The sequence below is a fragment of the Pseudorca crassidens genome, chromosome 9, assembly GCF_039906515.1.
Source record: "Pseudorca crassidens isolate mPseCra1 chromosome 9, mPseCra1.hap1, whole genome shotgun sequence".
Classification (NCBI taxonomy): Eukaryota; Metazoa; Chordata; class Mammalia; order Artiodactyla; family Delphinidae; genus Pseudorca; species Pseudorca crassidens.
In genome coordinates, this window is record NC_090304.1 from 6,543,074 (window position 1) to 6,567,442 (window position 24,369).

The 24,369-nt window shown below is 48.7% G+C and overlaps 2 protein-coding genes across 4 annotated transcripts; one reads left to right on the forward strand and one right to left on the reverse strand.

Moving 5' to 3' along the window:
* Positions 1 to 702: 702 nt before the first annotated feature.
* MRPL11 (mitochondrial ribosomal protein L11) lies at positions 703 to 3,769 on the forward strand. 2 transcript variants are annotated; one of them, XM_067748232.1, is made up of 6 exons: positions 781 to 805; positions 946 to 1,136; positions 1,512 to 1,607; positions 2,031 to 2,124; positions 2,209 to 2,368; positions 3,494 to 3,769. In XM_067748232.1, the coding sequence occupies exons 2-6, from the start codon at positions 1,014 to 1,016 to the stop codon at positions 3,597 to 3,599; spliced, it is 579 nt and encodes a 192-aa protein (XP_067604333.1). In that variant the 5' UTR covers positions 781 to 805; positions 946 to 1,013; the 3' UTR covers positions 3,600 to 3,769. The 2 variants fall into 2 exon arrangements, with proteins under 2 accessions (XP_067604334.1, XP_067604333.1); XM_067748233.1 differs by lacking the exon at positions 2,209 to 2,368 and having other exon boundaries at positions 703 to 805.
* Positions 3,770 to 14,990: 11,221 nt separating this feature from the next.
* On the reverse strand, positions 14,991 to 20,594 carry NPAS4 (neuronal PAS domain protein 4). 2 transcript variants are annotated; one of them, XM_067751722.1, is made up of 8 exons: positions 20,279 to 20,594; positions 19,400 to 19,551; positions 19,119 to 19,221; positions 18,727 to 19,000; positions 18,436 to 18,545; positions 17,954 to 18,089; positions 16,415 to 17,832; positions 14,991 to 15,721 (listed from the first exon to the last, which is right to left on the reverse strand). In XM_067751722.1, exons 1-8 carry the CDS (start codon positions 20,451 to 20,453, stop codon positions 15,693 to 15,695), a joined length of 2,397 nt encoding a protein of 798 aa, XP_067607823.1. In that variant the 5' UTR covers positions 20,454 to 20,594; the 3' UTR covers positions 14,991 to 15,692. The 2 variants fall into 2 exon arrangements, with proteins under 2 accessions (XP_067607823.1, XP_067607822.1); XM_067751721.1 differs by lacking the exon at positions 14,991 to 15,721 and having other exon boundaries at positions 15,733 to 17,832.
* Between the last annotated feature and the right edge of the window lie 3,775 nt (positions 20,595 to 24,369).

A 24,369-nucleotide genomic window follows, 5' to 3' on the forward strand; every position in this document is an offset into this window, starting at 1 on the left:
TCTCATATTTCTTTCCCAGCCCTGTCACACACAGGGTCGGTGTTTTAGGGCCTCTTTTTGTGCCTCAATTTCTCATTTGTAAAGGGGGTATAATAAAACAATATACATCATGCCACTGTGAGGATTAAATGAGATAATAATGCCCGTAGCACAGTGCCTGGCAAGTAGCAAATGCTAATAATAATAACAACAAGAAGAAGAAGATGCTGGCTTATTTTATTGGACACAGGTGATGTATCAACTACGTTCTGGGCCTCTTAAGCCTCACAAGAGCTCTGCAAGGTTTTGTCCTTATTGTACAGTGAAGAGCACGTGCTGACTAGGTGTCAGGTATTGTTCTAAAGCACTTTGCTGACTCAATCCTCACAACAATCCCAGGGGTAGGTACTACCTATTATAATCCTCTTTGTACAGAGGGGGAAACTGAGCATAAATTAAATAAGTTGATCAAGTTCACAGCCAGCAAGAGAAGCAACCAGGCAGTTTACTTCCAAGGTCCGTAGTCTTAACCATCTTCCCTTTCAACAACAGGTGAAGAAACAGGCTCAGAAAGTGAAGAGATCCCCACTCCTAAGAAGGAGCGCTAAACTATTTTCCAACCCAGGGATTATCACTATGTCCAGCAGATGGCGCCCCAGGACATAGCAAGCTGTGGGATTCGCATACGCGGTCAAAATTACTATACCCACAATGCAGTGCGGATATTAAGGGCCACCTGCCAGTTTAGCTGTCTGAGGCACTGCCTGTGTGCTCTCCAGGAGGAACGTGTGTATCTGAGACATTCGGGTCCTTCCTCAGTCTTAAGGTAGCAAGTTAAAAGTTTTTTCCGCTTCATCTCATCCTCCTTGTCTGACTAGTTGGAGAGCGGAAGGATGAATCAACGCTGCTATTGGTTGGCTTCATCTGCCTTACCCTAACGTGAGGACCCTTGACCTTTAACCCAAGGTGGCGGCGCCAGGAGCCTTAGCTCTTGCTGTGGACCTGAGATGATCTAAGGCCGGGGACTCCGCCTCATGTCGAAGCTAAGCCGGGCCACTCGGGCCCTCAGGAAGCCCGAGGCCGGCGGCGTGATCCGGACCATCGTGCGGGCAGGCCAGGCCATGCCCGGGCCCCCACTAGGCCCCGTCCTGGGTCAGGTGCAGCCGCGGCAGGAACCTGGCGTGGGAGGCGTCGGAGGGTGGGAGCTAGAACCCGGGTGGCGGGTGCGGGCTGGGCCAGAGCGGCCTCGGTTTAAAACGCGGCTCTGCTGCCCACACGTTGTATGTCCTTGGGTTAGTTACACAGCCTCTTCGAGATTCAGCTTCCTCTGTTCTTCGTTCACGAGCTGTTGTAAGGATAGAGAGGCGTGAAACATACGAATCATCTGGCACATAAAATGGTATTTGGATCTGGGTAGAGAAAAGAGAATGGGAACTTAGGGAAGTGAAGACGGAGGAGAGAATGGATGGAGCCTCCGGGGGAAAGGGAGCCGTCCCTTCCTCCGCACGCTGACCCCTATGCCTCCCTCACAGCGAGGCGTTTCCATCAACCAGTTCTGTAAGGAGTTCAACGAGAAGACCAAGGACATCAAAGAAGGCATTCCTCTGCCTACCAAGATTTTTGTGAAGGTGAGGAGTCGGGACTCTGATCCCCAGTTTCCTTCTCATTCTCCCCAGGCCCTGGAGCTGGTCACCTGGGGTAGCTACTCTGCGCATAACTTGGGGCAAGTGTTTTCCTGTTACCCGGCCCCACTTTCCCCATTTATACAGTAGGGACTAGGCCATATCTTTCCTGAACCCGCGCTGCCATATTGCAGATCTTTCCTTTGTTCCTCCAACTTGCTGGGGCTTCCAGAGCAGAGTTGGACCTGGAATAGAAGTGACAGGGACGTTTGTTGCAGATTTGTTTCTTCTGTGGTTTTGTTGTCAGTTAAAGGGAAGGAAGGTGAGCTGAGGGAAGGGGGGACAGGAAGTTAGAAGTTCCCTGGGCTGGGGCAGCAGGGGTTGGGGGAGGTGGGAAGAAAGATTCTCATGTGTCTTTTTTCCTTTCAGCCTGACAGGACATTTGAAATCAAAATTGGCCAACCCACTGTTTCCTACTTCCTGAAGGCAGCTGCTGGGATTGAGAAGGGGGCCCGGCACACAGGTACGGGGCAGGGTGGCCATCTGGGCTTCTGGGCTCTGGAAGGAAGCAGTGACATCTGAAGGGCTATTTGTTCCTTGCTCCCAGGGAAAGAGGTGGCAGGCCTAGTGACACTGAAGCACGTGTATGAAATCGCCCGTGTCAAAGCTCAGGATGATGCCTTCGCCTTGCAGGATGTGCCCCTGTCCTCTGTTGTCCGCTCCATCATTGGCTCTGCCCGTTCCCTGGGCATTCGTGTGGTGAAGGAGTGAGTTTCCAGGGAAGTTCAGTGTGAGGGGAGGGCCTGGAAAGTTCTTGACTCTGGGACAAAGCTGGGGGTCCAGTGAGTGGGAGAGTCAGCTTCTGAGTTAATGGATCTTAGATTCTTGGGAGTGGGGAGCCTCATTCATTCATTTGGAATGTACTTGTTAAGTACCTATCATGTGTCAGGCATTGTTCTGGACACTGGATGCAGCTAGGAAGGAAGTAGCCGTGCTTGACCTTGCTCTCTAAGGAACTCAGAGTCCAGAGATGGAGGCAGATCCATAAATGGAGCAGTATACTGCCAGATGGTCAGTGTTGATAAAAGGAACTACAGGTATCCTTAGAACAGGGAGCAGAGCCCTGGGAAGTGAGGTCAAGGACTGGGGCAAGCATTGCAAGAAGTAGAAAAGTCCCTGTGAAGGATGTAAGGTGAAGGAATGGAGCAAAGAAGTTCAGTGTGATATGGGTATATAATGCTAGAGGCAGAATGGGACATAGTAGGACGTGAGCCAAACGGACTAGTTGGTTCTCAAATTCAGACTTGATCCTGAGGCCAGCAGCAGGCCCCCTCATGGGGCTTCGGATGGCCTCAGAAATTGTTTCCTTGAAGTGAGATGTAGGGTGGGAGAGCCTCTGGCCAGACGACAGCAGGGGCAACACTCAACCCTTTGCTGGCCTCTTGCTGCTGGTGTCACACCCCATGCAAAGGCTTACGGTTGGTTGTTTCCCAAGAGGAGTGGGGTTAAGCGTGGAACAGGGATAGACTTTACTTTGCTCAGATCTTTACTTGCATTGGGAGTACAGAAGTGAGTGAATCTGATCCTTGCTCTGAAAGAGATATGCGTGCACCACCTGATGACTTCATTTCACAAAATGTTTTGGGGCGCAGAGGAAGGGCAGGTTAATTTGGACTAGGGTGTAGCTGTGCTCATCCTCAAAAGGTGAGTAGGGCTTTAAGAAAGGAGTAAAAGGCAGGGGTGATAGTGGGGTGACAGTTCTGGCAGAGGAAACAGATGAGCAAAGGTATGGGGGCAGGAGGGGAGAGGGGTTCTGAGACAGTGACATGGTGCTGTGAGCTCCCCACCAGTGACCGGCCCTTCACTTACCGTCTGTTTTTCTGTACCTGCAGCCTCAGTTCAGAAGAGCTGGCAGCTTTCCAGAAGGAGCGAGCCCTGTTCCTGGCTGCTCAGAGAGAGGCAGACTTGGCAGCCCAGGCAGAAGCTGCCAAGAAGTGACCCCTGCCCCCCACCCTCCAGGATTTTGAAGGGGCCAGTTGGGAAGGCGGGGCCAGCGGGGAGGAAGGGAGGTCACATCAACCTGATTATATTTTTCTGACTTTAAATTATGTATGCATGTGTGGTTATATCAAAAGGATCAAATGTGAATAAACATCTTTTGTCACCCACTCTCAGTTTCTGCCTTGGGACCCCAGAGAAGGGGACCTCATCCACGCAGAGCGACTGCCCAGGATCTGAATTGGCAGGGGTAGCAGAAAATCCTGTGTTTTCCCATTTTCCAGGGGTGAGAGAAAGGGCAAGGTAGGTGGGGGCATGGCTGCTGGACTTGGGTGTACAGAGGCAGCAGATGTTGTTTCTGCTTCCATCAGAAATGCCTCCTATCTCTTGGGGACTTGCCACCTCAACAGAGACAGAACCCTTTGGGGACTTCAGGTCACAGCCCCAAGCAGGGTTGCTACATGGAGTGCCCTGGATCCCAAGGGCTACTTCAGGCCCCTCTATTAAGCTGACCCTGGCTCTGAGTCAGGTGATATCTGAATGTGAATTATTGTGGGGTTTATGGCTACAGACCCATGGAAGAAGCAAAGCATCGGTAGGTACCTGCCCATGGTGGGAGGAGTCCTTGGGAAGCCCTGGCCTTTTGTTTTCCCATTAGTCATAATATCAAGGACTATTGTCCCCTCAGAGAAAAGAGGAGGAGTTGGGGGGAAAATGGGATTCACATTTACTAAGCACCTGTTGTGTGCTAGGTACTTGGTTTTACACCGAGAAGATTTGGAAAGCATAGGAAAAACCCTACAAGAAAAGAAAAGCCTCAAGTAATCCCCTCACCTAGATGAGATTCCTGGCAATATTGTGGTATATATCTTTTCTGCTTGTTTTTTTTTCTTTGTGTTTATATATAATACTTTAAGAATAAAACAAATTTGGGTCATACTCTAGATACTGTTGTATTCTACTTTTACTTGTAACTTGGCAATGATTTAGAACATTTTTTCATTATTAATCATCTTCCTAAAACAATTTTTAATGGCTACTTAGTATTCTGCCTTATGGGTAGACCATTATTTAACCAAGTCCTCAACTGTTGGGTAGGTTTGTTGTTTGCATTAAAAAAAAAAAATACACACAACCCTGTGATGAACATCATTTGGTCCTCTGCTTCAGGGTCTCCCAAAACTTCAATCAAGGTGTCAGCTGGGGCTGTGGTCTCATCTGAGGCTTGACTGGGGAAGGATCCACTGTCAAACTCACGTCGTTGTTGGCAGCATTTAATTCTTTCTGAGCAGTTGCATGAGGGCCTCAATTTCTTGCTGGTTATCAGTCAGAGGCCATACTCATTTCCATTCTCTCTAGCTGTGTTGTCTTGGGCAAGTTACTTAACTACTCTGTGCTTTAGATCCATCATCTATAAGATAGAGAAAATAGTGCTTATCTCAAAAGGTTGAAGCAATAACTGCATATATGGCCAGTTAATTTATGGCAAAGGAGCCAAGAATATATATACAATGGGGAAAGGACAGTCCCTTCAATAAATGGTGTTGAGAAAAGTGGACAACCACTTGCAAGAGAATGAAACTTTAAAAATTAACTCAAAATAGGTTAAAGACTTGAGCATAAGACCTGAAACCATAAAACTCCTAGAAGAAAACAGACTCCTTGACATTGTTCTTGGCAGTGAGTTTTTTTATTTGACCGCAAAAGCAAAGGCAACAAAGCAAAAATAAACAATGGGACTACATCAAACTAAAAAGCTTCTGCACAGCAAAGGAAACCGTCAACAAAATGAAAAGGCAATGTACAGAATAAGGGAAAAAGATTTATAAATCGTATACCTGATAAGGAGTTAATATCCATAGTATATAAAGAACTCATACAACTCAATAACAAAAACCAAAAAAAAACCAAAAACAAAAACCCAGAAAAACAACAATCACACACACACACACATATACTCTAGTATCATTCAAGAACAAGCAATTCTCTTGCTTCGCATCGCCCTTTAGCCACTGCCCCATTTCTCTGGGTTTTTTTTGTTTGTTTGTTTTTTTGTTTTTTGTGGTATACGGGCCTCTCACTGTCGCGGCCTCTCCCGTTGCGGAGCACAGGCCCTGGACGCGCAGGCTCAGCGGCCATGGCTCACGGGCGCAGCCGCTCTGCGGCATGTGGGATCCTCCTGCACCGGGGCACGAACCTGTGTCCCCCGCATCGGCAGGCGGACTCTCAACCACTGTGCCACCAGGGAAGCCCCCATTGCTCTGTTTTCTTTCACTGTAACAGTTAAAAGAATTGTCTAAACAGACTCTATACTTTTCATCTCCCATTTACTCTTTGCTTGTAATGTTTTTTGTCTCAGAGTCTGTTGTGTCTGTTATTAAATATACCTACACCAATCTCTCTTTTGTTTAGAGTCAGCACAATATATCTTTTTTTTTACATCCTTTCCACCTTTTCCTATTATGTTTTAGATGCTCTTGTAACAGAATTAGTTGGTGTGGTAGCCACCTTCCAAAATGGCTCTCGAACCCTACCTCTTAGTAATTAACACTCCCCCACATTGTGCTGGGGTTAGTCTATGTCACCAAGACTGGCAGAAGTGCTGTCATGTCACTTCCAAGATTAGGTCATCCTAATCCCCACAGCTCCCCTCTTGGTTACCTTCTCTCCTTTATAGTTGCACCCACCCACCTCTCTCCTAGTATCCTAAACCCTGGCAACCACTTTTCTGTTCTCTACCTCTATTATAGGGAGGTCTTTGTCCTCATTTCTAGAATGCTCTATGAGTGAACTCATACAGTATATGTCCTTTTGAGGTGGTTTTCTTTTCTCACCCAGTCTAATGCCTTTGAGATCCATCCAAGTTGTTGTGTGTATTAATAGTCTGTTCCTTTTTCATTGCTGAATAGTATTCCAAGGTATGGATGTACCACAATTTGTTTAATCATTTATCTATTGAAGGGCATTTAGTTTCCACTTTTTGGCTATTACAAATACAGGGATTATTCTTGAAAGATGTAATTTTCATTCCTCTGGGATAAATGCCCAGGAGTGCAATTGCTGGGTCATATAGTAATTGTGTTTTCAGTTGTTTAAGAAACCTCAAAATTATTTTCCAGAGTAACTACATTACTTACACTGCCCCAGCAATATATGAATGATCCAGTTTCTCTACAACCTCATCAGAACTTGATGTTGTTGTTATTATTTTAGTTGTTCTAATAGGTGGGTTGTGATATCTTGTTGTGGTCTTAATTTGTGTTTCCATAATGTCTAGGGTTGTTGAAAATCTTTTCATGTGCTTATTTGCTATATATCTATGTTCTTTGGTGAATTGTCTCCGTTTTTTGGTCCATTTTCTTCTCTTTCTTTTTTCTTTTTTTTGGCTGCACTGTGTGGCTTGTGGGATCTTAGTTCCCCAACCAGGGGTTGAACCTGGGCCCTTGGCAGTGGGCCCAGTGAAAGTGCCGAGTCCTAACCACTGGACCGCCAGGGAATTCCCTTTTGTCCATTTTCTAATGAATTGTTGTGTTTTTCTTTAACTGCTGTGTTTTGAGAGTTTTAGGGAGGAGCTCTTTGTCAGGTATGTGGTCTGCAAATATTTTCTCCCATTGTGTAGCTTGTTTTTTCATCCTCTTAACAAGATCTTTCACAGAGCAAAAGTTTTCAATCTCAATAAATCCAATTTATCAATTATTTTCTTTTATGGATCATGCTTTTGGTGTCATGCCTAAGAACTCTTCACCAAACCCTTGGTACCTAAGATTTTCTCCTGTTTTTTCCTAAAATGTTATATTTATGGCTTATTTTTAGCTCTCTGTCCACATCATGAAAACTTTATTATAGCTGTGTCTTCTTTTGTTTATTTATTTATTTATTTATTTTTGCGGTACGTGGGCCTCTCACTGTTGTGGCCTCTCCCATTGCGGAGCACAGGCTCTGGACGCGCAGGCTCAGCAGCCATGGCTCACGGGCCCAGCTGCTCCGCGGCATGTGGGATCTTCCTGGACCGGGGCACGAACCCATGTTCCCTGCTTCGGCAGGCGGACTCTCAACCACTGCGCCACCAGGGCAGCCCCCCCCTTTTTTTTAATTTGATAAACAACTTTATTTATGAATGACCTGGGGAAATTTGTTAAAATGCAGAATTTAATTTAATATCTGAGGAGGGACTCACGATTTTGAATTTCTAACAAGCTCCCAAGGTGATGTCAGTGTTGCCGGTTTTTGGACCAAAACTCTGAATACCAAGGTGGGGAGAGGTGAGATAGAAATATAAAACAGAAGAAAGGAGAATGATGAGGTGAGGCAAAGAAAAAATACGGTTCGTTTGAGGTCATGGCTAGGGATGCGCCACTTTACATGGACCATGGAGATCAGTAGACTTTCTTTAAAAACTATACCTATTCTGCTATATCTTGGTTAGTTTCTAGACGGCAAAAAATTTCTGCTTCATTTACAGTCTTAGTAGTAATTTTTCAGAGGGAGCTTGAAGTTGCTACTGGTAGAAAAAAGAGTAGGAAAAGTCAGACATGTACAATGTTTTGAAGGACCAAATGTTACTCTTCCATTTGTGTTCTCAGGTAGCTTCCAGAATCCTAGCATTTCCCCAGCTTGGTTATCCAGCCTGGCACATACTTTCCTCCTCCTTAGCTAGATATAATCTCCTTGTATGTTTGATGGAAACTCAGTTGGCCTTAGGGAAAGCATTTAATTTGCTGAATTCCCATGAATTTTTAACAACAATCATGCATTTAATCCTATTGGGGCACTTGCATTTTAGAGGAAGGACTGCTTATTCAAGAACAATAAATCTTAAATAGTGCATCATATTTGGGTGAGTCTAACTTTCCTAATCCTCATAAATCACCTCATGGACCACTGTTCTTCTAGGAATGGGAGATGTAACACTTACTCTCCTGGTGCTCTTACATGCAGTCTTCTCAAAGGATTATAAAAAATCATTCTGAAGTTTTACTTTTTTATAACAAGAGTGCAAAGAAGTTAAGATCTTGTTGCCTCTCACTCTCAATATATATATTATGTATAGGTTCAATTCAACCTACGTTTTAAGAAAAAAAGCCATGGCCATTTCTTTTTGAAAAATTTATATATTGTTGCATTTTATTCCAAGTTTCCTATTTGAGTGATGTGAATGAGGTCTGCTGTCACCCCCTGCTTCTGATGATATTAGTGACTTCCATACTGCACCTTTTATATTTTTCAATTTTTGTTGTACTTCTGCCACAGCTCCATAGTGAGAGGAGCAGATGATTTCTAACTATTGTGTGGCTACTTCTTCCCCTGGACTATTTGGGTGTGCTCAGTTACAGCACTGTGTCAGATGTCTTCCAACTAAACGATGATTACATTGCTTTTTTCATCTATTCTGTAGATAATCTTAGTCACTGGCCTGCAGCAAAGCTGGAATGAAGTCTCAGAGGTATATTTCAACTTGCAAAACAATCGTGAAGGTTGGCCTTGCATTTTCATAAGGCAGTTTGTGTTTTCTTAAGGAGTTCTTATCCTGTGCCTAAATGGCTTTACTTGCCTTGTGAGAATCAGCTGACTTTTTTTTTTTTTTTTTTTTGGCAGTACGCAGGCCTCTCACTGTTGTGGCCTCTCCCGTTGCGGAGCACAGTCTCCGGATGCACAGGCTCAGAGGCCATGGCTCACGGGCCCAGCTGCTCCACGGCATGTGGCATCTTCCCAGACTGGGGCACGAACCCATGTCCCCTGCATCGGCAGGTGGACTCTCAACCACTGTGCCACCAGGGAAGCCCATCAGCTGACTCTTTATGTGTGTGTGACTTCATCGAACCTTTTAAGAAACTATTTCTTGTTATTTTCAACTTTGGCATTTCCAGGCAAAAATTTGCATAGATATTTGCATAGAAAATATGAGTCTGCTTCCAAGCCTTCTAGCAGGGACTTTGTATCAAAAGTGAAAAGGAAAGAAGATGAAGCTAAAATCCTTATACATGGCTACTTGGGTGTAACTAAGAAGCAATCTAGACATCCTGGTTTGCTTGTAAGCACATCATGGGTATATAGTGCCAATCTTAAATTTGAAGAAGTTTGAAATTAGCTATGTCTTCTTAAGCACCATGTCCTCTTAAACCATATCTACAGTATAGTTATGTTTTACATTTAAGTCTGTGACCCATTTTGAGTTAATTTTTGTATAAAGTATGAGGCTTAGGTTGAAATTCTTTTCTCCCCCGCCACGGACGTCTAATTACCCCAGTAGCATTTGTTGAAAACGTTATTCTTCTTGCATTGAATTGCTTCTGCACTTGATTTTCTTCAGCTCTGAAAATCTGGGGAAATTCAGTTCTGCCCCTCAGAGGTTTTGAGTTTAGCATTCATCCCCATGCAGATTTGAAATCTGGCTGATGTCTCGATGGGGAGACTGGTCCTGAGTTTCTGGCACTGTGTATGACATAATTATACTCCATATGCAGTATATGCCACCAATTTTTATTTCAAATAATGATTTTTAATTACATGTGTTCATTATATCAATAGGGTGATTTTATTTTGCTCAAATAAGTGAAATAGAAAATAATATTTTGGATTGTGTACTTTTACTAAAACTTGGCCTAGTATAGATTATAGTAGCCTGTGATATATTAAGATACCCACATGGTTTTCAGACAATGTACAAACAGGCCACTCAGCACATTGTTTTATCATTTTTTGCCAAAAAAACACACAAAAAACCCTTGATACGGGTTCCAATTTTCCATTTCCAATTGTTTTCCAATTGAATTTTTAATTTCAGTTTTCATCTTTTTTATCGTATTTCTAGAAAATCTATTGGTTCTTTTTCAAGTCTGCTTATCACTGTTTTCATTTTGTGTTCCCTGTAGATGTTCCTTTTTTTTAAACTTTGCATATTTGAATCACTTCTTATTTATTTATTTATTTTTATACTTGCCTTGTGGACTTTATTTTTTTTAATTAATTTTTATTGGAGTAGAGTTGATTTACAATGTTGTGTTAGTTTCTTCTGTACAGCAAAGTGGATCAGTTATACATATACATATGTCCACTCTATTTTAGATTCTGTTCCCATATAGGCCATAACAGAGTATTGAGCAGAGTTCCCTGTGCTATACAGCAGGTCCTTATTAGTTATCTATTTTATATATAGTAGTGTGTATATGTCAATCTCAATCACCCAGTTTATCCCCCTCCCTTTCCCCCTTGGTAACCCTAAGTTTGTTTTCTATATCTGTGACTCTATTTCTGTTTTGTCAGTAAGTTCATTTGTACCATTTTCTTTTTAGTGAGTTACTTAATTTTTTAAAGTGTTTTTTGTTTGTTTGTTTTTCATCTTTTTGGCCATGCCACACGGCTTGCGGCATTGAACCCGGGCCCTCGGCAGTGAAAGCACTGAGTCCTGACCACTGGACTGCCAGGGAATTCCCCATGTTCCCTGTAGATGTTCTTGACTTGGTAATTAACTGCTTTAAACATGAAAACGTATAGTTGTTTTAAAGTCAGTAACTGACCCCTCCGATATACGCACTGTGTGTATCTGTTTTGCTAGTTCCTGCCCGTATTGTCTTGCTTCTTTGTGTGTCTGGTTATCTTTGACTGTGTCCTGCTCAATGCCTGTGACACGTTATTTATGGAAGCTCCTTGAGGCCTAAGATGGATATGCCCTCATCCAGAGAGGTTTTCAGTTAGTCCTGCCGGGCACGAGAGGAGACTACAAAAGTCCTGATATTCATCTCATCCCAGGCTAAATACACAGCAACTCTTCACCCGGTTACTAAAGTCAGAGACACAAGACTCCTCTCTTTTCCTCACGCCCCTCTAAACACATTAGCAAATCATGTTAGTTCTGTCTCCAAAGTATCCCCAATCCAGTCACTTACCCCCATCTGTGCCTGGTGAAAGCTCTCATCCCCTCTTGCCTGGACCACAGCAGGAGCCCAGCTGGTCTCTTGGCTTCCACTCCTGCCTCTACTAATCCTTTCTCCACACACTGTCAGAGGGATGGCTTAAACATGTGAATTAAATCATGTCATTCCCCTGCTTAAATCTCCTCAATCAATTCCTATTGCATGTGAAATAAAATCTAAGTTTCTTATTGTGGTGTAAGGCCCTGAGTAATCTTTTCCCTCCTCTCCAACCACTCTTCCTCTCGCTGGCCTTGATCCAGCCACACTGATTTCCTTGCTCGTCCTTAAACAGGTCAAAGCCTTTCCCATTTAAATACCTCTACTCTTGCTTTCCTTTGGCCTGGAACATTCTTACTCCTGTTCCTCGTCTTTGATATCTTAGCTCAATGTTACCTTCTAGGAAAGGGCTTCCTGTCACCCACTCTGCGTTAGGACCCTCTGAACCAGAGCTGTGGTTCTCTACCGTAGCAGCCTGGCTCTGTCCCTTACTGCACATTCTGTGTGCTCCTTTGAGACTTTACTTACTTTTGGTTACATCTCCCCACAACTAGAATGTAAGCTCTGTGAGCCCAGAGATCTTGTCTGTCTTGTTCACTGCTGCGTCCCCAGCACCCAGAAACGTTCCTGGCACATGTAGTTACTGTGAATATTTCCCACATAAAAAAAATGAGGCTGCAGAGCCAGCCCTTGGGGTCAGTCTTTATGACCCCAAAACTTGTGCTCTTTCTCCTACATTCTGCTCCCAGGGCAGAGTCTGGAATCCGTGGGAAGGGAACTGGCTGAGGGTCAGATCTGGCTTCTGCAGCGACTCTGGTAGTGCCATCGGACAAGTCCTTTCCTCCCCGCTGGCCTCCGTTTATCCACCAGTGCTAAGGTATGACGCTCTGAGCCACAGGGACCTTGCCAGTGAGAGGAACAGAAGCAGATCCCTCTCTGTCCAGCAGGTAGAGCCATTGGCTCTTTTGAACTTGGCTGCCGGGATCTCTCATTCAGAATGTTGAGATGTCTTCTCATCAAAACGCACACTCTACTATCACCTACCGCCACCACCAAACACCAGTGAGGTGTTCATTTTTTTGCTCACATTTTAAAATTTTTTAAATGTTCATTTATTTAGTTTTACTTGTTAAAGAAACTTTTTATTTCGGAATATATTTAGATTTACAGAAATGTTATGAAAATACTAGTTTCCATATACTCCACACCTATTATTTCCCCTGTTATTAACATCATACACTTATATGGCACATTGGTCACATTTATGAACAAATATCGATACATTATTATTAACTAAAGTCCACACTTTATTCAGGTTTCCTTAATTTTTTATTTTATTTTTTTGGCCACGCCAGGGGTCTTAGTTTCCAGACCAGGGATCGAACCCATGCCCCCTGCAGTGGAAGAACAGAGTCCTAACCACTGGAGGGCCAGGGAATTCCTGGGTTCCTTTTGTTTTTAACCTATGTCTATTTTCTGTTTCAGGATCCTATCTAGAACACGTTACATTTCGTCATCATGTTTCCATAGGCTCCTCTTGGCTGTCCCAGCTTCTCAGACTTTCCTTGCTTTTGATGACCACCAGGGAGGTTTTAGGTTTTTTTTTTTCAGTTGATGAACAGTTTTACTAGAAAATGAACAATTTTTCCCAGTGTTTGAGACATAATGGACATATAACACTGTATAAGTTTAAGGTATACGACATAATGATTCGATATGTGTATATATTTCAAAGTGATTGCCACAGTAAGTTTAGTTAACATACCAGGGGTGGTTTGTAGATGGGACTCCAACATGTGTCTTGAGCTTATGGTCACTTAAGGTTCAAAGCTGAAAGATACAATGCTTGGCCCTCTGGGGAACTTAGGCACAAAATTCTTGTGGTAGAAATTGGTAACTTCCTACTCAGGTTCTTATTAGGCTGACCTTCAGAAGTGGTCCTCTCGATAAAATGTTTCTAGTGTGCCTGCCGTGTGTTTGGCCCTGTGATCGGCACCAGTGGGGGGTGGAGCAGAGACAGGGTCCTTTTGGGGCTTCCAGTCCAGTTCTTTTTTTCAAGTTGGAGAATAGACGCACAGGAAGGCAGAAGGTAACACTGCACCTTCCTGTTTCACCCAAGGATGTATCCAAGGTGGAAAAAAGGTGACAGGTCCCTGGAATGCCTTCCCATAGGACCTCTGAAGGGCATGGCCTCAGAACTGGAGGATTTGGAATGAGAGGAGGTTTAGGGAATTCTCAGTGTTGTGCTCTCAGCTCCTGGAATCCAGCCCCCGTATTTCAGTGGGCTGGGGTGGGGGAGACTGGGGCCTGGAGTTTCCTTCCCCACCTTGAGAAAGAAACTTGTAAGCCTTCGTGGTCACCATTGCTTTCTAATTCAGTTTAATAACTTAAGTCCTTTCTGTGCTCCTCAGCTTATAAGAGGCCCCATCACGTCCTAGCAGCATCTTTGGGAGGTCAGGGCCGTTTCTTTCAGCCCCATTTTACCTGTGAAGAAACTGAGGCTCACGTCCTACTCGGCAGATAGTGGAGGTGGAATTTGAATCCAGCTCTTTCTGGCTCCTAATTTTCATTTCTGCCCCCACCATATCCTGTGGTGTACGGCCCTCAAGCTTAGAGGAAGACAGTGTTTTGGGAAACTTTTCCTCTTGATCCACTAAGTTATATTCTGCTCAGAAGTTTGGGGTCTGCTCTAGTTTGTGGACTGGGAGGGGAGGAGGCCCCTGCTCCAGCCCAAGCCTGCCCTTCCTGGGGAATCTGGCAGAAGAGACAGGCCAGGGCTTGGAGGCAGAGGACGTGGGTGTATTGCCCACCTGTGGCTCTCACTAACTGTGGGAGTAAAAAAATCACTTTTTCCTTGTGATCCTCAGTTTCTCCATCAATGAAATGGTGCTTATACATCTGTCCAGAGGCTTTATTGCAGCGACTAAGTGATATAAAATTGTTTGTCAGCTGAAAGCCCCATTCAGGGATAAAAGAGGTGGTTATCATTTCCAGTGAGAGATCCAGGACCCTAAATCCAGGGAAGCTGCTTGCCTGTAGGGCCAGGCTGAAGAAAGAAACTCATGTTCTGAAACTCCAAACTCATGTCCAGGAAAATGCCAAGCTGAATCCCCTACCCATCCCCAGACACTTCTGCTCCCTCCCACACTGGAAGCACTGCAAGCCCGGAGCAGAGAGGAGACTCCAGTACCCTTTAGCATTGGATGTCAAAGCATCTTGAAGCCAAGACGTAGCATCTGTTTCAGCTCCAAACTCTCAGCTTCTAGAACAGGGTGGGCCACACACAGAACACTCAGGTGTTGAGTGAATGAATGAATGAGTGCATGAGTGAATGAAGAAATGCCAGGGCTGTCAGCAGGTCCAGAGTTTACCTCCTAACCTCCAGGCTCCTGTTGGGACCTCTCAACCTTCTCAGGTCACCACCCTTCCCTTTTCACAGAAGTGCATGACACCAGGTGTACCAAAAAGGCAAACTGGACTTTATTATAAAGTTGGCTACAAAGTCACCGCAGCACCACGAGGTGACCACCTGGGTAGTCCCAGGCAGTTGGGCAGCCGGGTGAGTCCCGCACCAAGTACACGCACTCGTGCAAGCACACGTGTGACGGCGGCAGGTCTGCCTTCCTCCATCGGAAAGGAACGTAGCGTCTCTTCGCGCCCCCCACCCCAGGCGCGGGGCGCAAAAGTCACAAGAAGGGCCGCCAGGGCGGCAGAGTCCATCGGAATTGAAATCCCGTTACTGGTGTGTAGAGAATTCTACGTGGGTGTCAAGAGCCCCTCAGGGCACAGGCTGGCCCAGGTGGGCACTGCCTTTCCCCCACCAAGGCCCAGGGGTGGCTTGGCCCCCAGGAGTGGAGAACTGGCCCAGGCCCATGGGGCAGCGCGGGGCGGGGGAAGTGAGACTCCCCCATTCTCCGCTTGAAATCCCATTCAAGGAAACTCACTACGAGTGAATACAGATTGAAATGGAAACTGGGATTGCTTGATGTCTCTAAATTTTAAAAAGAAGCTCCCCTCCCTTGCCCTCCCACCTCCCCCCCCCCCAAATCCTGCAGGGCCTGGGGAATCGGATCTATCCCCCTCTGGCCCCCAGAATCCCCCCAACAATCCCGGGGGGGTGGAGAGCGGCTCCATGTCTTGATGACAATATGCCATACTTGACGACGTTAAGTCACAGACTTATTCAAAACGTTGGTTCCCCTCCACTTCCATCTGCAGAGAGAGAGAGAGAGAGACAACAGTCAGTTAGGCCTATTAGGAAAGACAGGCTGAGGATGTGGTGCACTGTTGGCACATAGTATGGGCTTCCAGTACGCTGGTCCAATGACTGAATGATCACCAGAGGCTCAGAAGATACGGGAGTAGTTTGGATGAATGGAGTGAAATTATGTCTGTGGTTTTGGAAAGGATGGAGCCATAGCAGGGACACTCTGTCGGGGCCAGGGGCTGAGTCCCACTCTCTTTCCCAAACTCCTATAAGCTCTCACTCTGTATTCCCTTTGGGGGACAAAGAATACTGAGATAGAGCTCTAAACCCGCTTCCATCAGTTTGTTGTGCAACCTCAGGGGAGTTTCTTTAACTTCGGGATCTTGACTGTCTTCATCTGTAAAATGGGGTGGGATGGCTGATCTAGGTCCCTCGTAGAGTTAAGAAGCACAAACCGTTACCCAAGATTCTCTTGCATCTTATCCCACACCCCTAATCTCTGCCCCCCAGGCCTACTTGTCCAGAACTTCCATATTGTTTTCATTAGTTCTTATCCTAACCGCTATCCTACACAGCAGGTGATCTTATCCTATTAGTGAAACTGAGGAACAGAGAGGGCAGTTTACTCATCTAACTCCACCCAGCACCTCATTGGCAGGAGAGGAACTTGAGTTCTTGAACATTTTGGCTCAACTCACCTTCATGGAAGCTGTCTTGAACTTGGCTCTGGAGTTGATGCAACTCATCAGTAAACCCATCGTAGGGGAATGCTGAGACACCTGTCTCAAAGGCGGTTTCGTATGTGGCCAGGTCCTCCAGGAAGCTGCTATCTTCTGGGGACAGGTTGTTGCGAGGTGATGGGGCCCCTCCTGGGACTGCTGCCTCAGGATCCTCTGAACTCCATTCCCCATTGGGGTCTGGGGTAGAGAGATCCATGAAGATGTCTTCCACGGGCGTCTCTTCCAGGAATATATCAGGGTCAGTCAGGAAATCCAGGTCCTGGCATTTCCAGGGTTTTAGGTCCAGGCTGAGCACAGGGGGGCCAGCTCCTGCCAGGGAAAGGTTAGGGTCCAGGGGCTCCAGCCCGCCAAGTGGCTCTAGCCCACCAGTGCCAGCCTCTGCTGAGAAGGGCCTGTCCATGCCCTGAGCCAACTGGCTGATCTGCTGGATGAGACGGTCTATCTCATTCTGCTCCTTCTCCGAATAGTGGAAGAAGCTCTGCTTGACTGGAGAGGCCTCAGGTGTAAGCAGGCCTTCGGGCACCAGGGGGACATCCACAGAGAGGGGGCCCCGGAGCTGGGCTAGGGCCAGGAGTGTGCAGTCCCCATTACCAGGGCTGCTAGGACTTGGGGGCAACTTCTCATAGAGAAAACTGCATCCCTCCTGGGCGAAGTAAGTCTTGGTGGGATTAGGGCTCAGTTGCTCTGGGAAAGTTTGGCTGGGGCTGTTCAGGTGTGCTTGGAATGCTGTGCTTGGAGAAGTCACCTGCTCATGGGCAGGGCTGTTCAGACGCTCTGGGAAGGTGGCAGTGCTGGGAAGCAGCTGATCTGGGAAAGTGGAGGTGCAAGGATCTTCATAGCTTCTGGCTGAGGTTTCAGTCAGTTGGCCTTGTAGTGGGCTAGTCAGTGGATCTGGGAAAGTTGCACTGCTGGGCGTCAATTGATCAGAGAAGGTCACAGTGCTCGGAGTCAGCTGTTCTTGGAGAGAGCTGGATGGAGTGGGCAAGTGGGTCTGGAAGGGCTCATGGAGGCTGAAGAGGAAAGCACAGCCTCCCGGCTGGTGGGGCGTGTAGGGTGGGGTGCACACAAGATCCTTGCTCAGGTCTGCTTGAAGAGAAGGCTCAGGGCCAGATGGGAATGTCAGGTAACTGAAGCCAAGCTCTTTGGGGGGTCGGGGAAGCTCTTCTGGTGTTGAGACAGCACCCAGCTCAGGAGCACTGGGGAAATTGGTGCTTCGGGGAGGCCCCATGGTGAAGAGTGGATTAGGGCCAGAGCATTGCTCCTGCGAGAGGATGCTCTCCGGGAATGAGGGCAGCATGGTCGGGGTGCCCAGGACATAGGCTGCCTGGGTTTCTTCAGAGTTTAACTGCTGGCGGAGGCTCCAGGCTTCCGTGTCACTGGAGAGGAGAGAAGAGGCAGCCGGTAAGGGTGTGGTGTCCATTCCCAGAGAAGTTCTCTGATTTGTATCTCCTCCATGTCCACCTCAGCTGCCTCCCAGGCCCCTGGCTTGCAGCTCACCTGATTGGGTAGTTATTGGCAGTAATGGGACCCTCCGGACCTTCTGAATATAAAAGGCAATAAATCCATGCCCAGCCTCCAGGCTTGGCCAGCAGTCTCACCACCATCTCTGCTTGAATATCTCCACTCTCAGCCACTGAGGAGAAAGAAGAGATGCAGAGTTAGGACGCCCATCAGGCAGCACCACCTATTCTCCCCACTCTCTGACCTCTCCACTGAATTGGGGTATTCATGACATCCTCTTTTCTGACTACCTTAACCTGCACCATTCAACTCCCCACTTTGACCTCACCACTCAGAGTCCCCCAGTTCTGATTCTATTCTCACCTTGACTCCTTGCCCTAGTGTTCACCCTATAGCATCCAAAGCTGTTAGTCTCTGATATCTCCCCGACATCAGTCTTGATCACAGCCCTTCTTGGTCAGGTTTCCCATGCCCTTTCCCAACTCCCTGTCTTGTCCTCAGCCTCTCTGGACACTCACACAGGCGGTAGTGTTGAGCAGAAGCGTGGCCCAAGTCCTCAGGGTGCAGCAGTCCATACCATGATTTACAGAGCAGTTCACTGCGCTCAAAGCCCAGGTAGATTAGGACACTGGGAAGGTGGAAAGGATGAGGTCAGCTTTCTGTTTTCCCTGCTTGATACCCAGGCATCTCACTCCCTCCCAGGTCTTCTGCACCCTTAGATCCCATCCTCCCTGTCCCTGACTCCAGAATCTAGGGTCCCCTCACCTCTGACCTGCCTTTTCCCTGGGATCTGAACACTCTGGGCTTACCTCTCTGAGATGTCCAGCAGGGCCAGGTCCTTAGCGTGATGGCTCTGGAACATGGCCAAGAAAAGTGAGGCAGGGCCAGGACCAGGGCCAGGGCCAGGGCCAGGGCGGGGTCTTGTCTCCAGTGGAGCACAGAAAGCTGTGAACACAGGATTTCCTGCCCAGTAGGCCCCAGGTGGGTGAGCGTGGAATCGGCCTCGAATAAGCACCAGTTTGTTGCCTGCACTCTGGCGCCTGAGGGACTTGGAAGTGTTGAAGCGACAGCGGAAGAGGCGATCTAGGTGAGTGAAGAGAAAAACTGGTAAGAGAGTGAATGGCTGAGAGAGATGGCAAATGGGAAGGAGCAGGGCAGCAGGAGGCATATTGGATTGAGGAAAGGAGAAAGGAGTTCTCACCATTATCCAGAGCAGAGGGCAGGGTGAGTTGCTGGCGCACAGTTAGGTGGTCAGCTGGGTCAATGATGTCGTAGATACTGTCACCCTGGGCAACCAGGTCCACCTGGAGAAAGGTAAAGGAGAGATGACCATTAATGAAGGCAGCAAGAGCCAATCCTTGGCACATAGCATCTTGTAGGCTATAACTTCCTCCCCTGTAATTCCCAGATTCTCAAAAGTGGAAAACTCATTGTGTTCCCATCCGTGCTGCAGTCCAAGCTGAAAGGGTCCTCAGCACTCACCATGGAGTGGCCCAGATGCTCGCTCACACTCTCAGAGAGATATAGCAGCTTCCCCTCCGCCGTGAACACAAGCAGGAATCCAGGTAGTGCTGCCACTATGTCTTCAAGCTCTTGAGCTGAGAGAAGCCCTGTGGGGCCCGCCAGAGGAGTGCCTGCAGAGTGAGAAGACAGGGTGAGTCAGGAGTAAGACTGGGAAGCAAAGCAGAAGTGAGAAAGACATGGACCGGGTTTCAGAAAATTCTGAGGAATTTCTCATGGACCTGCTTCTGCACACACCTGTTGACCTGCTGCCCACAGCTCTTGCCCGGGGAACCTGTTGCTGGATCTCTCCAGCCAGCGAGCCCTTCGACTTCTAAGTCGGGTCTGGGGCTTTGGCGGGTCTGTGTTTCAGGACCACGGACAGCGCTCCAAAGCCGACCGAGCGTTCAGCACCGCGGGCAGTGCCTTGCAACCCGGTGGTGCTGTCAGCACCGCGGGCAGCGCTCCACCGGCTGCAGAAGAGCCCTTCCAGTATCGTGAACAGCATCTGTGCTTCCCCAGGCTTTGGCGGCTCCGTCCCTGTAACTTCCCGGGTTTCCCTTCGCTGGCTCCCCGGAGCGCCTCTACGCTGGTGGGGACTGGGGCCATTCCGTCCTGGCTCTCCCCCTCCCATAAGTCTGGCACCAGGGACACTATCCAGGCTCTCTAATCCTCATTCAGAACTAAGGTGAGGTTTGGACAGAACTCAGGAGGAAAAGTGGGAATTCCTGAGTTCTCCTAGTTCCTTCTCACCCCAGCTCGCCGACACGCTGCCCTAGACCTGCGGCAGTCCCAGTGGGTTCCCTCTGCTTCACTCTCCCCGGCGCGCGCCAGCTCGTGTCTCCGCCCCAGTTTGCTCACCTCCAGCGAAGAAGACGCCCTTGCGAGTGTAGATGCAGGCAAGACTCATAATGTGCAGGTAGGACAGCCGGACCTTGTCCGCTTCGGCCAGCGGCAGCAGCTCCTTGAGGTTCCGGATCTCAGCGTTGATCTGGTCGCGGCGCGCCTTGGAGGCGCCCTTCGTGGAGCGATACATGACTAGCGGCTGCGGAGCTCCAGCTCGGGCGCTCCGAACACCTGCGTTCCTGTCCCGACGCACCGGTGGCTTCCTCCTTGCTTCCCCGTCTCTCGCTCAGGCTCTTTCTCTCTCTGTCTCCTCTCCTGGGCTCCGCTCGGCTGCGCTGCCCCCCTTGCCTGCCTTGTTCCGCCTTATATAGCTCCTGTCAGGCGTGGGGGGCTCGCTTTAGAGAAAGGGGGGGCGGGAGGCTGGGCTAAGCAAGCTGCAGCGGGAGCTGCTGGCTGGGGTTGGGGGGGCGCGCTCCTCCTCCCTCCCAGGCTTCCGACGTCATCCCATGACGTAGAACGAGAGCGGGAGGGGTGCCGGGAGGAGGGGGAGAACGCAGGCTGCGGAGGGGGCCGCGGCTGGCGGCAGCTGCGCCGAGAGGCAGGCGCTGCTTTAGGAAGGCCTGAAAGGGGGTGCAGGGACCCAGGTATCCTAATGTATTCAGTTGAGGGAAGGGACAGGGCAAGGGTTGGGGCGGTCTGAAGCCCCTGGCAGGAGAGTCTGTAGAGGGGCTCGCTCTGACAATGATTTTTCTGAAGAGATAAGGGAAAGGGGAGGAGCAGGGTCGTACACAAATCCCCCCTCCCTATTTGCCAAAGGTCAAGTTCGTCTGGGGCGGGGCGATGGGGGTGGGGAGAAGGACCTTCCTTGGCCTCTGTGGGATAGGTCACAGCTGGGGTTTCTCTCTAGGGATTACTCAATCCGGGATTCCCTTAGTCACTTTCAAAGAACATATCTCCTCCTCCCCCCTTTCCAAAGCCGGGCCTTGCTGATTTAGCAGGGGGAGGCCGGTGGGGCTCTATGTCCCTAGGATGGGTGGGAAAAGGGTCCTGAGGGAGAGGAACCAGCTGAATCTGGCCTTGGTTCTACTTTCCCACAGCCAAGATAGGAACACTTGCACCAACGCCGCAGTCGGCAGTGACTCTTCGTTTCTCTGTCAACTAATTAACCTCAGCCACTGACGGGGGAAACTGAGGCAGGGTCCCAGGGCCTGGTGAGGATCTGGGTCTACACCAAGGTATCCCTTCCCCTATTGCCAGCCCTCAGAGCCAGCGGCTCCCCCCGCCACCACCCCCATATCCCTCCACCCCCCCGCTCGAGTGCAAGCCTCGTCTCCCCGCGGGCCGGGGGCGGGGGCGGGACCGGGGGAATCCCAGCTCCATATTAGGACAGGAATCCTCCGGCGGCTGCTGCGGCGGCGGCAGCGGCGGGCGGGGCCTGGCTGCCTCCGCCACGCTCCGGAGGGCTCCGCCCTGCCTCCAGCGGGGAGGATGGGGACGCAGCAGAGAAGCGAGGGGGCCGTGCTGGACCCTCTGCACGATCCAGGCACCTACCAGAGACCCCTTAACTCCGTCGGGCTGTCCACACTCCCCTCCAACCCCCTCCCCGTCATCGGCGGTAGGATTCCTCGCTGTCTCTCCATCTTCAACTCTCCACATACCCCCCACCGCCCCGCACCAGCTAGTTTCTTTATCTCATTGCCGGCTTGGTGGTCTATCTCAACTATGTGCGCCCTCTGCGCCCCCCCCCCCAACGTCCCCCTTCTGCTCTCTGTCGTCTCTCTTCTTTGTCAATTTTGTCTCCACATCATATCACTTTGCCCTATCATTTCCCTCTTTCTTCTTGCTCTTTTCTGCACGGATGGTCACTCTCTACTGGGGTTGAAGGGTGCCTTTGTTTCCCCCAAACAAAGGGGAAAGAAATGGGCTAGGGGACATTTTATCTGAAATCGAATTCTGTGGGGTAAGGGTGTGTGTGAAGTCACGTGAGGGGCTGGGGATGGGACCACTTAAAATTTGGGGGAAAGGGATTGGCCTGATTGTAGAAAGCCACGTAGGAGGGGTGGAGATAAACTTTGACACCAAGAAGCAAAATTTGGGGTCTTCACTCCTCGTGGAAAAGGGTGGAAGCAAGAGAGGTAGAGTGGGAGGAGGAGAGACAGCTGAGAAGAAGGCTGTCTAAGAAGGGGGTCTCTGAGGGCCCAATCCTGACCTCTTGTGTATTTTGGGAGAGGTTGGGTCCATCCACATCAACCTTCCCGTATTCAGTGGCACAGCTGAGATGGAGGGAAGGGGTATGTCTGTCTGCCACTATCTCTAACCCTATTTACCTGGGTGACAGAAAAATGGTTCCTTCAGAAAGCGTATCTCTGTTCCACTTTCATCTCTGTCTGACCCCCGACGTACTCACCCACCCCTCGCTCAAGCTTCTGTTTGGACAAGCCCTTAATCTTTGGACCCCTTTCCTGTAGGAAAATCCAGGGCAGTGTTCCTGTTTTATTCACTTATTGGTTCTTTATCCCTGACTGAGAGGCATTCTTAGTGTTCCTCTCCATGACCAGAGGTGCCTGTTGGTTTGGTCCAGCAAGCTGAGCAGAGCCGCGGTGAAAGAATGGGGCACTCGCCGCTGTCCGTGGTCCTGAACTATCCCAAGGAATGTCATATGGAACATGGGACGTTAAAGTAGAGCTTGAATCCATACAGGTCTCACAGTGAGGCCCCAGCTGGCTGTGCCCTTGTCCTCTGAGAATGAATAAGGGGGTGGATTGTAGGGGGGCAGGATATCTGAACTCTAGGAGTGAAGTAAATGCGGGGGGGGGAACTGGGCTCAAGGGAAGAGCCCTTGGATTTTTCCAGAATGGACTGGGGGGGAAGGCACTCTGGAAGAGAAGAAGGGTCTAGAAAGGGACAAGGGAGGGGGCACAGAAGAGCTCATCCTAGCTCGCCCACTCTGATTCAAGTTGAGAAGCGCTGTATGCCCCAAAGTCTTCTCTCCCAAGGCCAACTCCCACACCCCTTGCATCCCACCTCCTTAAAGCTATTTTTAACTGTGGAGAACCAAAAATAGCTTGGCAGCAGCTTCAGTATGTGGGAGAGGAGCTATTTATATCACCAGTGATGGTTCCAAAATAGCAAGCAGGAGGAGGGGGGCGGCTGGCACGCTAGAGAGCTCCTGGCCGCTGCTAAAAATACTGGCAGTGTGAGTCATCCTGGCCTGGCTGAGTCACCCCACACACACCTCCCTCCCCCTCCCAAGCAGCAGGCGGCAGCAGCAGAACAGTCTAAGAATTGGAAGTCTGAGATGAGGGAGGTATTAGAGCCCATTGACTATAAGAAAGTGGGCAAGGGAATGAATTCAGAGGGGGCCTTGGGGTGAGTTTGTAGAAGAAATGGGGGGAGCAGAAGCCACCCACCCAAACTCTCTGTGTGAGCCTGCAGCATTTCCAGCTATGCACTGCTGCTTGGGGATGCTTGGGCAATTGAAGGGAGGGGGCCAGACTCTGAGAATGTGCGTGTGTGTCTGTCTGTCCATCTGACCATGACTGTATTTGTAAGCCTCTGTATGTCTGTTCGCATGTGTCTTCATAGCTGTGTGTCTGTATCCCTTTATATCTATGCATTTCCTTATGCCTGCGTCTATGCCTGTCTTTATTAAGAACGTCTATGATTTCCTGTGTTGTGTGTAGTTCTATGTTTGTGCTGGTATGTATTTATATGTTTGCAGCTTTCTGTGTGCCTCCCTGTACATGTGTGTGTTTGTGTCCACGTCTGAGTTGGCTCTGTGCCTTTCTCTCCCAGCACCTGATTGTGTGTGCGGATTTGCTTGCATCCCTAGCCTCAATGCACCTTCTGTTGCTCTCTCAGATGTCACTTGTTGGGCTCTTGCACCATTTATGCCTTAATCATCTCTCTCCACCCAACATCTTCCCTTCTCTCCAGCTCTTGGACCCCAACGATTTGTGAAGGTCTCTCTGCATGCAATCTCTAGCTAAAAGATGGAGGAAAGGAGCCCCGTATGACCTCTTCCTTTTCTCTTGAACCATCCTGAATTGTCCCTGGCCTGCAGGAGTAAATGGTTTTCCATCACTCCATATTTGGGGAGCTGAGGA